This window comes from Haliotis rufescens, unplaced genomic scaffold (genome assembly GCF_023055435.1).
Source record: "Haliotis rufescens isolate VD_foot unplaced genomic scaffold, xgHalRufe1.0.p SCAF_12, whole genome shotgun sequence".
NCBI classification, from domain to species: domain Eukaryota; kingdom Metazoa; phylum Mollusca; class Gastropoda; order Lepetellida; family Haliotidae; genus Haliotis; species Haliotis rufescens.
The window spans coordinates 1,690,001-1,703,075 of NW_025963802.1; the positions used below are offsets into that span (position 1 = coordinate 1,690,001).

A 13,075-nucleotide genomic window follows, 5' to 3' on the forward strand; every position below is an offset into this window, starting at 1 on the left:
TTTGTTATTACAGGGCGGTTTAACTTTAACTGTTACTTGTAACCTATAACTAAGTACACTTACAATATATAAAGGAAATATAAACTTGGCGGATACAATGATATCTTTGATATATAGATATAATTTGTTGTATGTTTTTCAGTTTCAAGATATCTGTAATGATGACAGAAGATTGGACGAAATAGTAGTGACGATAGGTCCCTACCGAATATCAAAATTGGATATTCTGACAATAGCACCAATACTTCCGAAAGAAACAGAAGACCAGCTGAGAGTGAAAATTGACAAAGAGACCAGATGGACTGTGGGCTGGTTAAATGATCAGGTATGTGTACACCACTGTATACACATGAAGTACATTTATTAAACGGTGATAAAGTGGAACAATAACGTTAATAATATTATGTTTCTTTGCAGATAATAAACGTCTCCTTGTATGTGCTGTGTCAAAGGCAGGGGGTAAGTGACAGGATATTCAACATACCGTGATATATACATATGATATGTACAAAATGATATGTAGATATGTTTACAAGATGCCATGTCATTCATTAATAGATTAATCAACTTTGTTACAAATTGTGATAATGTGTGCAAATACCAAAACAATATTCGTCCTTGATTATATCACTTGCTATTTTAGAATATGTTATTTGTTTCGGGGTAAGCAGAGAAACGCAGCTTTATCAAGCCAAGTTATAGAGGGATGGCAACATTTCAAGTCCAAAAGGAGACGCCGGGCGCCACTTGTTCAAAAGGTCAGAATTGCTTTTTAGAAATATCTGCAGTTACAATTTTAAACTGAAGACAAAATATGCCAAGGGAATATGTAGTTTTTTTATTCGCCCGTAAAGAGATCACCCGTTTAATAAACATACAGCTGTATAACACGTTGTATAATACCAAAGCGCGTGCTTATATACTGCGGGAACAAGTTTCAGTAACAAATATTGAAAACTCCCAACATCCCTGGGCTTATTCAACGACATTGCGTGTAGTGACGATAGATCACTGAGAGGGTATGCACACGCAATGACCCTCTCAACCCTGATGCTATGCTGACGTCACATGACATTGTTTCGTGGTTGGATCTTGTAACAATATTCTACATATTACGTCAGAGGGTATTGTGACGTGTTGTAATCTTTTTGATGCAGCATCCTGTTCCACAAGTCGATAGTAGAGCAACGACAGACGTAAGTTTATGTTACTATAAGGGTAAATCTATTTTTCAGTGCATTATCATTTGCAGAAGCCCGAGGTCTTCCATTAAGACCGAGGGTTTCTGCAAATGATAATGCCCTGAAAAATAGCGTTACCGTTATAATAGCTAAAAAGGATGGAATTTGTTATCAAATAAAAAGAATCAACGATATCGGTTTTGAAACATTTACTGCAATCAACACGAATGTCACTGACCCGCTTTTACAAATATGGAAACGCCATAGAACAAACCAGATGACGTCACTATTGAACATGACGTCACCTATCCCTATCCTAACAAATAGTCAAAACCCAAGTATGACATCATCTGGTTTGTTCTATGACATTTCCATATTTGTAAAAGTGGGTCAGTAACATATTTAGAAAAGTTATAAACGGCAAGTAATAAATAAATTACTAAGCTCGCTCCTGTTTAATAACATTTTTATGAAACTCGTGAATAGTTTCTTGTATCGGACTCCCTTTCGATCGTGAGATACCAGAACTATTCACTCGTTTCATACGATAAGTATTACAAAGGAGCTCGTTTAGTATTCTCTATTTGTCATAAAGTGGGAATGGGTAAAGAGAAGGATATTTCGAAGATGACGTTGAGGAGAAGATATCATTCACTGTCGGTTGGTGAATAAGAATCGCCTAGCCTTGCAAGGCTTGTCATTATTGAGAAAAGAAAATTAAATCTTCAAGAAAAAGCGTTTTCTGAAATTGACAGTATCATAAGTGAGATAAGATGCACTGGAAGAGTTTCTGAACCGCCGAAAGACGCCGACATATTGAGGAAATGAATTGAATGAATTGAATAAAGTTGATGAAGACAAACATTCCCTTAATGTAGCAACAGGTAACTGGATACATATCAAGTCTAATCGTTGCACATATATGAAACCTTAAGACGGGATATTATGTTGTTTGTTGTTGTAATGCCACAATAAACAATAGTCTAGGTATATGGCGACGTTTTAATCATGTACATGCTACTGTTGGAACTACTTCTAGATTAACAATATAATATGAGGTACGGTATGAAACAAAAGGTATGTTTTCAAGATGGATGCATGTTGTTATACTGTCTTCAGTTGTCAGATATATATGGGCAGTGAATGTCATAAGAAACGTTTTAATAGAAGATAGATGCAGTTCTTTTGATGGTTGATGTTTTAACATAATGACATGGAAACGAACTATGTACATGAGATGAACATAGATATAATTTACCAGTGATATTTTATTCAATTAAATATTTTATGGCTAACTGAAAATTGCCACAACACAACAACATAGGCTACTGTGAAAGACTCGCTACACTAATAAAGAAAACAAAATTTAATGTCCTCAATAATATATGTGAACAACCGATTGCCTGTTAATACATATGATACCAGAGATGTTCAAGGGACGACATGAGATACCGTTTGTAGGATGAGATTAAGTACACAATGCCGTGAGACAGCACAACCTTAGTCCTGTACTGTAGATTGTAGGTATTTGAGTATTGTTCCGAATGTAAAGGACCATGTTCGTTGTATTTCAGGAAAAACTCTCGGAAGCAGAGAAAGTGTTTATACCGATTCACAGACATGGAAGCCATTGGACATTGCTGGTAAGTTGTATTTCCTAGGTATTTGAGACAGAAATTGACCACACATGAATGGTGCCTATCGTATGTGTGTAGTTGTGTGACTCACGTCGAAGTGTGTGGGCGTGTGTTGGATTTCAATCGTGTGACTGAATTTCGGGTCGATCACTTGATCCTCAGATTTGTGTACAGGCCCACGTCGGATGGCAACAAATACATACGTTTTTGTGCAAATTGTGTGAATGGCAGTTGCTTCCATTTGGGGAGACATGCTTACCCCTTTCGTAAAAACCTGGCGTCGTCTTTGATTTTCAGTTTACCTTTATGTGAAGGTCACATATAGACGTACAACAGTTACTGTCACTCCTTATTTCTGACGCAGGTGTTGGATGTACAAGCCAAACGAATGCGCTTCTATGACCCCTTGAACCGGAGATTAGACGAAGAAGTGGTCAACACAACAAGGTAGGGTTGCTGAATAAGTAAATGCCCTATATCGCCACATCTATATTAATAAATGAAGTAGTTTTATAGCCTTACAAGTACATGGCTGCTTACGTTATTACTATGAACTGCTGCGTTGCCTGTCGGTCCAAACTCATTGCATTTGCACTTTTCTTCAAAGGGAGAACATGGAATACAGACTTCAGAATGTACCAGATGATGCAATTGACCTATCAAACTTCAACGTAGAGGTCAGTCATGAGTACACCACACAGACGGATGCTACAAGCTGTGGTGTTTGCATATGCATAGTGAGTACAGCAAGGTCTTAGAAAGAGTTGTTCAAAACTGAATAATAACGATTAAATATTTTCTCGCCACTGATTACACTTTGACTTATTCACGGTTACTATGAAGAAAATATTTTTTTTAAATTTATGTAAATGAAAGAATACCTGGAATAGTGAGTGATTTAATGGTCACATTGAATATGATTTCGTGTTTCAGTATGCGTGGAACGAATGCAGCAAGGACAAGAAGGTACGACCGTTTTTTTTGGTGTATTGAAGTTCTAATGTATAGCAGTTATATTACAGACGATATGTATCAATGATTATTTTTAAAATAAAAACATGACATATTTTGCAGTGTGACCCGAGCAGTTGCCGTTCTTTCATAGCCAAAGAAATTTTGAATGCAGTGAAGGATGTGGAACCAAAGGTACTTTATTTGTGCACTGTGAATAATTGTGACAGTAATGGGCATATACGCTACTGTTTATTGTTCGTAAGCTAACCAAAGATATGTGTCACAAATATATCCCCGTATTTCGAATATTCAATAAGTAATTCACATGCAATTCTATTCTACTTATAAAATATGTGCTACTTGGAACATCGTTCCATTTCAGAATACAACAAAGGAAATACGAAGCAAATACGGACTGCGGGAGCAAGTTCCAGTGGTAAAACATAATGAGGTTTCACTGATACATCTAGATGGTCGATTCCATTTCATGTAGTACTGAAAATACATTTAGTATACATGCGACCCGTGAAGATCCGGGTAGAATAGGTCTTCAGCAACCCATGCTTGCCGTAAAAGGCGACTATGCTTGTCGTAAAAGGCGACTAACGGGATTGGGGGGTCAAGCTCCCTGACTTGGTTGATGCATGTCATCTATCCCAATTGCGTGGATCGATGCTCATGATATTAATCACTGGATTGTCTGGTCCAGTGGTCCAGACTCGATTATTTACAGACAGCCGTCATATAGCTGGAATATTGCTGAATGCGGCGTTAAACAACAAACCAACCAACCAACTAGTACACATGCATGTGTTATGCACATAATGCATTAAGTACCCATGACAACAAACTGTTATGATTCATACCTAAAATACACCCGTGAAGATCCGGGTCAGAAAAGGGTCTTCAACAACCCATGCTTTTCGGAAAAACGGGGTCTGTGCTTGCCGACTTTTATTCAGTGAATTTATCTCCATAAGTTTGCATGGAAGTGATGCGACCCTATATACATGTTGTATTCACGTGCACTTTCTGGTTTCATAAGGTAATATAGAATTGACGTAATTTAATTCGTACTATAATTCATTAAACATAATAACTAGTAATAATGGTACACTGTTTCAAAATTTCATATAAAATTTATTCGCTCCTGAAATTCTGTTACTACACTCAGGACACAAAAACATTTCTATATGTTTCTGAATCAGAAGAGATTTTCGGATTCGTGGTGTGCTGACCAACCTCTGCCATTGAAACGAATACGAAGACCTGAATATGCGGCATTGAAGATCCAAACACAGGTACAGAAAGTAAAATCTGATTCATGAAATAACTGAATGTTCTGTTCTTGCTCCATCACAAGAAGACTTACGAGAGTGTTGTACAGTTCGTATCTTAGGTTGATAAATAGTATACATTTGTTAAAAATTGGTTTGTGAATGACCATAGAATTGTTTGTATTTCATTTAGAAACCGAATCCTGAGGTGCAGCTTAAAAGGTATGATACTTTTGACAATAATATATGAAAACATTTTAATAATCATAATAAATCTTTGCTTGAAACATGATACGATTAAGACGATATCATAAGTTTGTGAATAATAAATTTCTATACTTGTGTCGCTTGATACACATCGACTAGTCACATAAGTTTGCAGGCAGTTATCATACAGCAATTAAAATATATTGGAGAAAGAATAATTACTAATTGCATTTACTGTTGCGAAAGAGGGAATACTAGAGATAATTATTAATTTACTACATATTATTGCAGCACAAAATGTGTCGAAAAGACGACAGTGACAAGAAAAGCCATGCGTGAGTATTTGTTTAGAAACCAACCTCATATAAGAATTAAGACACACATGCACGCACGCACGCACGCACACGCACACACATGCACACACAGACAAACACACAGAGAGAAAAAGATGCCCATGGTATAAACTCAAAGTATGAATATGTTTGTTTAATACAAATAGCGGTTCCTGCAGTAGACATGAAGGAATATGGTGACCAACAAGTGAACATACTTGCTGATGATCTCGAGGAGCTGAGGACTGTGGAACGATCAGAATTCCGAAATGTGGTATGAACATTCATATATATTGACCTACAGTTTCAGTTGTAAATATTATATTGGCATAACAACTTGTGAGTTTCAATATAGATAGATAGATAGATAGATAGATAGATAGATAGATAGATAGATAGATAGATAGATAGATAGATAGATAGATAGATAGATAGATAGATAGATAGATAGATAGATAGTGTTAATTTCCAATCTCTAGACTGTAGTAAATGTGTCACGAATAACAATATGAAAACGTATTTTTGATGACGTTTTTATTCCATTGGATTTGTAACTATATAAATATGTTTCTGTGTACACTTGATGAACGGTATAACTAGGAATGTTTTGTTCCTTTAGTTGGAAAAGATAATTGATGAAGATGTACCCAGGCTGTACCGGTACCCAACAAATGATACAGAAGAAGTACCTGAAGAGTTCAGGAGACATGTGCTTTATTTTCAACGAAAGAAGCTGGAGAGGAGCAGGGCCATGTCCCACCTCAATGCTGTTGTAAATATTACTCTAATTTGACTTCACGAATGTTGAAAACGCCTATTAATTTGCCAGTGTTTGGAAATACTGATAACCATCTCAACACAGAAATACTGAGTTACATATTAAATTTGCTTACAGATAAACGGTATGTTCATACTACAGTGACATTTGTCTAACCGGCCTCTGTCTAAAGCGGATATGCCCATATATGAAGATATTTTCGATCCAAACTTTTACACGTAAATTTATACTGAGAGTACATGACATGACTTAATGATAGAATGACTGCTTTCAGGGATATGCCATACTGATGCAGTCCATGGAGACACATTTGGTGACGAGGACAAGAGGTCCAAGGTAAGTATAGGATAAAATAAACTTAAGGAACATATTTAATTTTCCATCAAGAAGCTTCTGTTTGTTTGTCATCACTATATAAGAATCAAGCGCGTATTAAGAACGAATAAGCTTTGTTTCCACATCTGACCGATAGTTTTACGCTATACACTACCAACAAATATACAGAAATGATGTAGTGATTTATTTAATTTGCATTTTCAGACTTTATGACATCACAAAAAGAAATCTGATACTACCCGATGTTGTACTACAATTTGGACGTCCAAGGTATGTGACTGATGATTGTAAGTTGTAATACATAGTTCTGTCCTAATGGTTGTACGGGTGACAGAAACATGAGGCTTCAGCCATCACAAAAATTGCTGTCACTCGATTCATATATTTTTCAGGAACGACTATTTCCTCAAAGTGGTGGAAGATTTCATTTTCTACCATGCCAGAAAGCATTTCGAAACAAGGCACACAGATATGTAATTCTTGAGTGGGTGAGTGAGTGAGTGAGTGTGATGTTCGTGGATATGAGTATACCAATAATAAATGAAAGGATTTGTCAGCATATTAAAGAGGAGAGAAAATGCCGAGGTCATGCAGGTCGAAGTCATGTAGGTCGAAGTCATGTAATCCTTAAATGACTGTCACTTCGTTGAAACCATTTTGTGTAAATAAACTACTTTTGCATTTTCAACATGTATACTCGAACCGTGTTTTGTCGAATGTACCGATATGTCGAACCTTGTCTGTGGTCGCGACCGCCTATACAAATACATATAAATTTACCCGCATCTGTCTAATTAGACACGATATAACATATCGTTATCTCGAAATTTGACTTAAATATTTAATGCTTGCCACGTTAACAGTTTTGAGAAGCGCAAATAAACATCTCGCATAGTTGTGAGCAATTCTCCTACATACATGCATGTATAGGCCTATTTGTAGTATATTTCTTCTCACATCTAACAACGCTGTAAATGGATTTTGAACCAATTGTTCATACACGTATGTAGTTACAATTTTGTCCAGTTGTCATGTATGTAACTTTTAGTACGTTATTTTGTTTCAGATTCATGACAGATTGGATATGCGCTTATTTAAGAGAAAGCGTTATGAGTACATAAGAGTATATCTATTACAAAAAATGAGGACCGGGTTGATATAAGAGTGAGTGAAAGGTTGATACTGGAGTGAATGAGTGAGTGACATTAAGAAGATATGTTGTTTGAATATTGAATATTTGATGTTTGTGCTTAGTGGAAGGCCATAGAAAACTTGTTTAATAGAAATTAGCGTAAAGCAATTGACAAATTATCCACTTATTACAAGGCTGGATAAGTGAAAGAGAGCTAAATATTCCAATGAACAAATACGCGAAATTGCAGCAAATTAAGAACATGTAGTGTGCAATTCATGGGACTAAATTAAATATAAAAGTCGTGTATGAACCCTATTTACTACTAGATTGTAATCAATACATTATAAATATGGGAACACTGCCCACTTCCTGGAATGTACAAGCAAAACAACCGAAACTAAACAACACATTAAAACACAAATGTTATTTCAGAAAGTGGTCATATGTAACAAGTGTCATATTTGGGACAACACGTTCTTAGTAAAGTACAAATTCTCGCACTTTGTTTGGTTGAGTCCCTATCTAATTACCCACTCAGCCACCGAGGCTTACGCAAAAATGGAAGTACGACAACTGGTAGTCTAGATCACGTACTTTGTGTACCGTTCTGACAAGTGTAAATTGGCACAGCTCCCATGGCCGAAAGCTATGAACTTTACTAAGAAAGTGTCATCCAAAATATAACATTTGTTACATATGACCACTTTCTAAAATGACATTTGTGTGTTCATAAACTTAGCACTTTTGTCTCCAAAATTACTATAAAGAATAAGAAGGCCTCACTGCACACTTTGGATAGCAGAAATACCAACCTGAATATAAATACAATACAAAGAACTATATATTGCACCTTACGGTTTATTAAGCAGCAGCAGCTGTGACAAGTTTATAACAATGTCATTCAAAGAATTGAACTTACACAAAAAGCATCCGGTGAGTTATCACTGTTGGGGACAAGAGATCTACTCACGCACCCAGTGGCAAACTGGGCATCATTGAGCTGAGTACTCAAGCAGTCCAGACAGACACAACCCATGCACTGTGTCAAAGGCCGACAAACTTATTCTCAGATCTGACGTTTACAGAACACCCCTAATACATGAATCACTTCACTTAAAGTCAAAGGCTCTTCACTTAGTTTACTCTTTTCCATATTTTCAATTTTGTAGATATATGTTTGTACATCTAGTCTAATACCACCATTAGCCATCAAATGTATATAAAGTTCAGTTCAGTGTCGTCTGAAGGAACTTCCATGCGTATGTGTAATGGACGGAAGTGACAGTCGCTAGGGCAACGTGAATGAGTGAACTGTTCATTTGAATAATTGTGTCATTTGTACTACTTGCTCTGTGTTTATATCTAATACTCTCTTAATTATGTAATCACGACCCCAAGAACGCGAGGGTTAGTACATGTACTGGTCTTCAGCAACCCATGCTTGTAGTAAAAGACGACTAACGGGATGCATATCATCGTATACCATTTGCGTGATCGATGCTCACGATGTCAATCACTGGATTGTCTGGTGTAGACTCGATTATTTACAGACCCGTGGTCATTAGCTGGAATATTGCTGAGTGCGGCGTTGAATAACAAATATAAATGTATTAATGGCCTTAAATGTTGATGTGACCCTATGGGGAGTCCTAAAGAAGTAGGCGTTGCCTCAAGTAACCTGTGCTTGTCGTAAGCGGCGACTTACGTGGACTGGGTGGTCGGACTCGGTGACTCGGTTGATTGAGTGTCACAGTATCCCGAGTGCGTTAATATTTGCTGGTGAAGCTATTTGAAGCAGGTATACCTAACACACCTTTTTTATTACAATGGATATATTATATATGTTTATTATTCTGTTATGAATAAATGTCTTTGTTATCATGTACCCCAAAGTTTGAGTTCATTGTGTGCACTTAATGCATGTGTATGGTGTTATACGCTTCAACGGCTACATCACGGCGTCGGGGGGCTGCAGGAATGGGCTTCAAACGAAACATTACCCCGATGTAAGGAATCGAACTCGACAGTTTAGGCGTTGATTGAGACACTGAGCTACCCTATCGCTAATATGGACATATTTTCTTCACACCTATTACATTTACAAATATTACCGTGCACAGTGGAATCTGTCGGGACAGGACTTTAACTAATCAGCATTTGTATTACAAGGCGATATCAATGGTGCCGAATATACTATGATTCATAATAATACTTCTATAATATTCCTAACACAGGCCTCTGTAAAAATCAGACTAACCTTCGGCCCCACAATAAGTAAAACGTTCATTTCACCTGGATGTCAAAACAATGACGCAATGAAGTCCGAAGCAGATATTCCACTGTACTACACAATACACATTGAACGTCAAAAGCCCATTGGATGAATGTGCAATTGCAATGCTGATGCGATAGGGTAATTCTCTCAAATGTTGGAGGCAAAGGGAATTCCAAAGCTTTGTACACATAGATTGCGGTGTTCTCAGCATTCCAGAGAATCCTGCGCTCGTCCTTACGGTAGACTTCACCAAATGCATGGTGATAAATGATGATTTGTTTGTTGTTTAACGCCGCACTCAGCAGTATTCTAGCTATATGACGGCGTCTGTAAATAATCGAACCTGCACCAGACAATCCAGTGATTAACATCATGAGCATCTATCTACGCAATTGGAATAAGATGACATACATCAACTAAGTCAGCGAGCCTGACAACCCGATCCTGTTAATCGCCTTTTACGACATGCATGGGTTGCTGACGACCGATTATAATCAGGAGCATAAACGGCGTCTCACCTACCATGGGAGGTATTTACAGGTTGTTACAATCAGCAATCCCCGTTATTTGAATCGGCCAGATGTTGTATTTTTAGTAATTTATTGTGTATTGTTCGTCATACATGATGCGACACACTAATGCAATATTTTCGCCTTTGTTAACGGTACCAAAACACTACAGAGATGTAATGATGATTTCCCCTGATATTGTGCAGTCTGGATCAATTAGAATTGACTGAAGGGTTTGGCAATAACACTATGGTCATATAAATTCGTCTACCGTAAATAAACCAGAATTGATTAAGTAAACTATGTAACTAACTTTTCTGACAAACACTATATTTATATTAAAAAGTGCAGAACATTGAAAAAATATTTTAATTATCTCAAGAAGTCGGCGTGAGAGTTCTGGAGACGGATGTGAGTTAGGGGCGTCCCGTATTTCTACAGCCTCGTAATAAAGGATCTGGCGAGGGAGGCTTGCCGCCAGTCTATGTAACTTAACTCTCCCCTGGGTTCACGCTTACTGGCACTTCTTTGTGGCTCCCGGCACACGGCACATAGGAGCCTTCCCCTACTCCTAACTGGTCGTCTAGCGCGAATACCTTCAGCGTGTAAACGGTTCCTCACTGCCTGTGATTGCCGTAGTTGTAGAGGTGGCCGTGGTGGTTCTTTCACATCGGTGAGAAGCCGTGTGAATCTGCTCTGTGCTCTAGTAGTGATACGTAGTCGAACGGATCTTGGAAGGGTCACGTGTTGTCCCGTGTGTCTAATAACGGTTCCCGGTTTTGTAGTGGTGCTTGGTGCTAGGTGGAAACACCTGGCCACAACTGACGATTATTCTCCTGTTTGCAGTCGGCCTATGGCGTTGTTGCGTTGGGCTTCCGTCAGTCGTGGAATGTTTTCGCTGTTCACTTGCTGTAAGATTTGATGACATGCAAATGAAAACCCAACGTTTTTATAGCCCAACAAGTGATGTCATATCATGTCATGTTGGTGTGTTTAGGTGCAAGGCTCTCAAGTGGCTGTGTTTTTGCGATTTGTTTCATCTTTTCACCAAATTTCCACCATTTTTCCACACAAATCAATCCCATCCATGCAAAAATTACCAATTCATTTTTGGTATTAATTTTGTATGTATGTTGGCAACACTCTGTCAGATATTTACGATTTTACTACTTTTGCGTTTCTTATTTTTTTCCCAACAGAGTATATATGGTCACCACGTTTTGTAACAAATGTCCCATTGATCACAGAATGAAGTTTGTTTGATGGGATTCCTTTCACATCAGGCTTACATGCTGTAATATAACTGAAAATACCAGGGTAGAATAGGTCTTCAGCAACCCATGCTTGCCGTAAAAGGTCACTATGCTTGTCGTAAAAGGCGAGTAACGGGATCGGGTGGTCAGGCTCGCTGACTTGGTTGATGCATGTCATCGATCCCAATTGCGTGGATCGATGCTCATGATATTAGTCACTGGATTGTCTGGTCCAGACTCGATTATTTACAGACCGCCATCGTATAGCTGGAATATTGCTGAGTGCGGCAACAACAAACCAACCAACCAACTGTTCAAATCAGTGTTCAGCCGTAACTCATTGCAAAACATAACCGTGGATATTCCCACTTGATCAAGCTGTTTTCATTTCCAGTCATTTATACATGTAGTGCAAATCGTTAAGGGAGGTTTCATACTTTTAGAAAAATCTTTGACATGAAATATTCCACAACAGAGAATATATACACTCTGCTGGGTAAATAAGATTATGGGAAAGTAGTAACTGCACATTATATAAACTGCATAAGACTATTCTGAGTGTTGTCTTGTCACAACGTCTTCCAGCCCTATATAAAAGAAGAGTGAAAACAGAATGAAACAATACACCCGCGAGCTGATCACACCATTAGCAAAATATCTAAAGACCAAATGATAAATAGTTATGTATTTCCATGTCAGATCGATTTATACTAAACAGTTCCATTTTGAACATCATTCAGCTGATAAGATATTGGTACGAGGTGATTTCCTAATTGTATCAAATGTTAACCCGGAAGTCGGTTGGCACAGAACTAATGTGTGAAATCATTATAAGACATCGTAACATCAATGCGCACCTCATGGCAAGTCTCTCTGCAGTGTTTTATTGCACGATTAACAACCACCACGAGTCGTTTATTTCTTAAATAACATAGACAGTCGAACAGAAACAAACTGATGTTAATTAGAAAGTATAACTGCCCGAGTACACAATGAGCCCCAATATATGCCATTGATGCAGACTCTATAGCACACAGTGTTCTTGATTGTAACCTACGAAGAAATGTAAAATCAGTTATATTAGATTATGTTACGCCATAAATGTGACAATTGTTAAGAGGAGGTTTGTACCTTAAGAGAAGGCTTGTATGGTAATCGTAATGCCTCCTCATTGTCTGCTGTATTAGGCCCTGTGTTCAGT

At 37.7% G+C, this 13,075-nt stretch overlaps 2 protein-coding genes across 2 annotated transcripts in view; both read left to right on the top strand.

Moving 5' to 3' along the window:
- The window catches only part of LOC124118251 (OTU domain-containing protein DDB_G0284757-like), a 7,099-nt gene extending 3,830 nt beyond the window's left edge, over positions 1 to 3,269 (top strand). Inside the window, exons 7-11 of the mRNA XM_048393827.1 lie at positions 143 to 325; positions 418 to 459; positions 672 to 758; positions 2,756 to 2,824; positions 3,183 to 3,269. Coding sequence (XP_048249784.1) covers positions 143 to 325; positions 418 to 459; positions 672 to 758; positions 2,756 to 2,824; positions 3,183 to 3,269 — 468 coding nt within the window. The remainder of the gene's footprint in view (positions 1 to 142; positions 326 to 417; positions 460 to 671; positions 759 to 2,755; positions 2,825 to 3,182) is intronic.
- A 170-nt stretch (positions 3,270 to 3,439) lies between these two features.
- LOC124118246 lies at positions 3,440 to 9,085 on the top strand. Its single transcript, XM_048393240.1, has 13 exons — positions 3,440 to 3,555; positions 3,752 to 3,784; positions 3,893 to 3,964; positions 4,155 to 4,208; positions 4,981 to 5,073; positions 5,243 to 5,271; positions 5,548 to 5,591; positions 5,756 to 5,862; positions 6,208 to 6,360; positions 6,641 to 6,702; positions 6,907 to 6,972; positions 7,095 to 7,171; positions 7,769 to 9,085. The coding sequence occupies exons 7-13, from the start codon at positions 5,588 to 5,590 to the stop codon at positions 7,774 to 7,776; spliced, it is 477 nt and encodes a 158-aa protein (XP_048249197.1). The 5' UTR covers positions 3,440 to 3,555; positions 3,752 to 3,784; positions 3,893 to 3,964; positions 4,155 to 4,208; positions 4,981 to 5,073; positions 5,243 to 5,271; positions 5,548 to 5,587; the 3' UTR covers positions 7,777 to 9,085.
- The last annotated feature ends 3,990 nt before the right edge of the window (positions 9,086 to 13,075 follow it).

What these genes read in the sequence shown, in the direction of transcription:
- LOC124118246 (XM_048393240.1), top strand. An exon ending in GATCAGAATTCCGAAATGTG is followed by an intron (nt 5,863 to 6,207) that starts GTATGAACATTC and finishes TTGTTCCTTTAG; the next exon opens with TTGGAAAAGATAATTGATGA. An exon ending in TGTCCCACCTCAATGCTGTT is followed by an intron (nt 6,361 to 6,640) that starts GTAAATATTACT and finishes GACTGCTTTCAG; the next exon opens with GGATATGCCATACTGATGCA.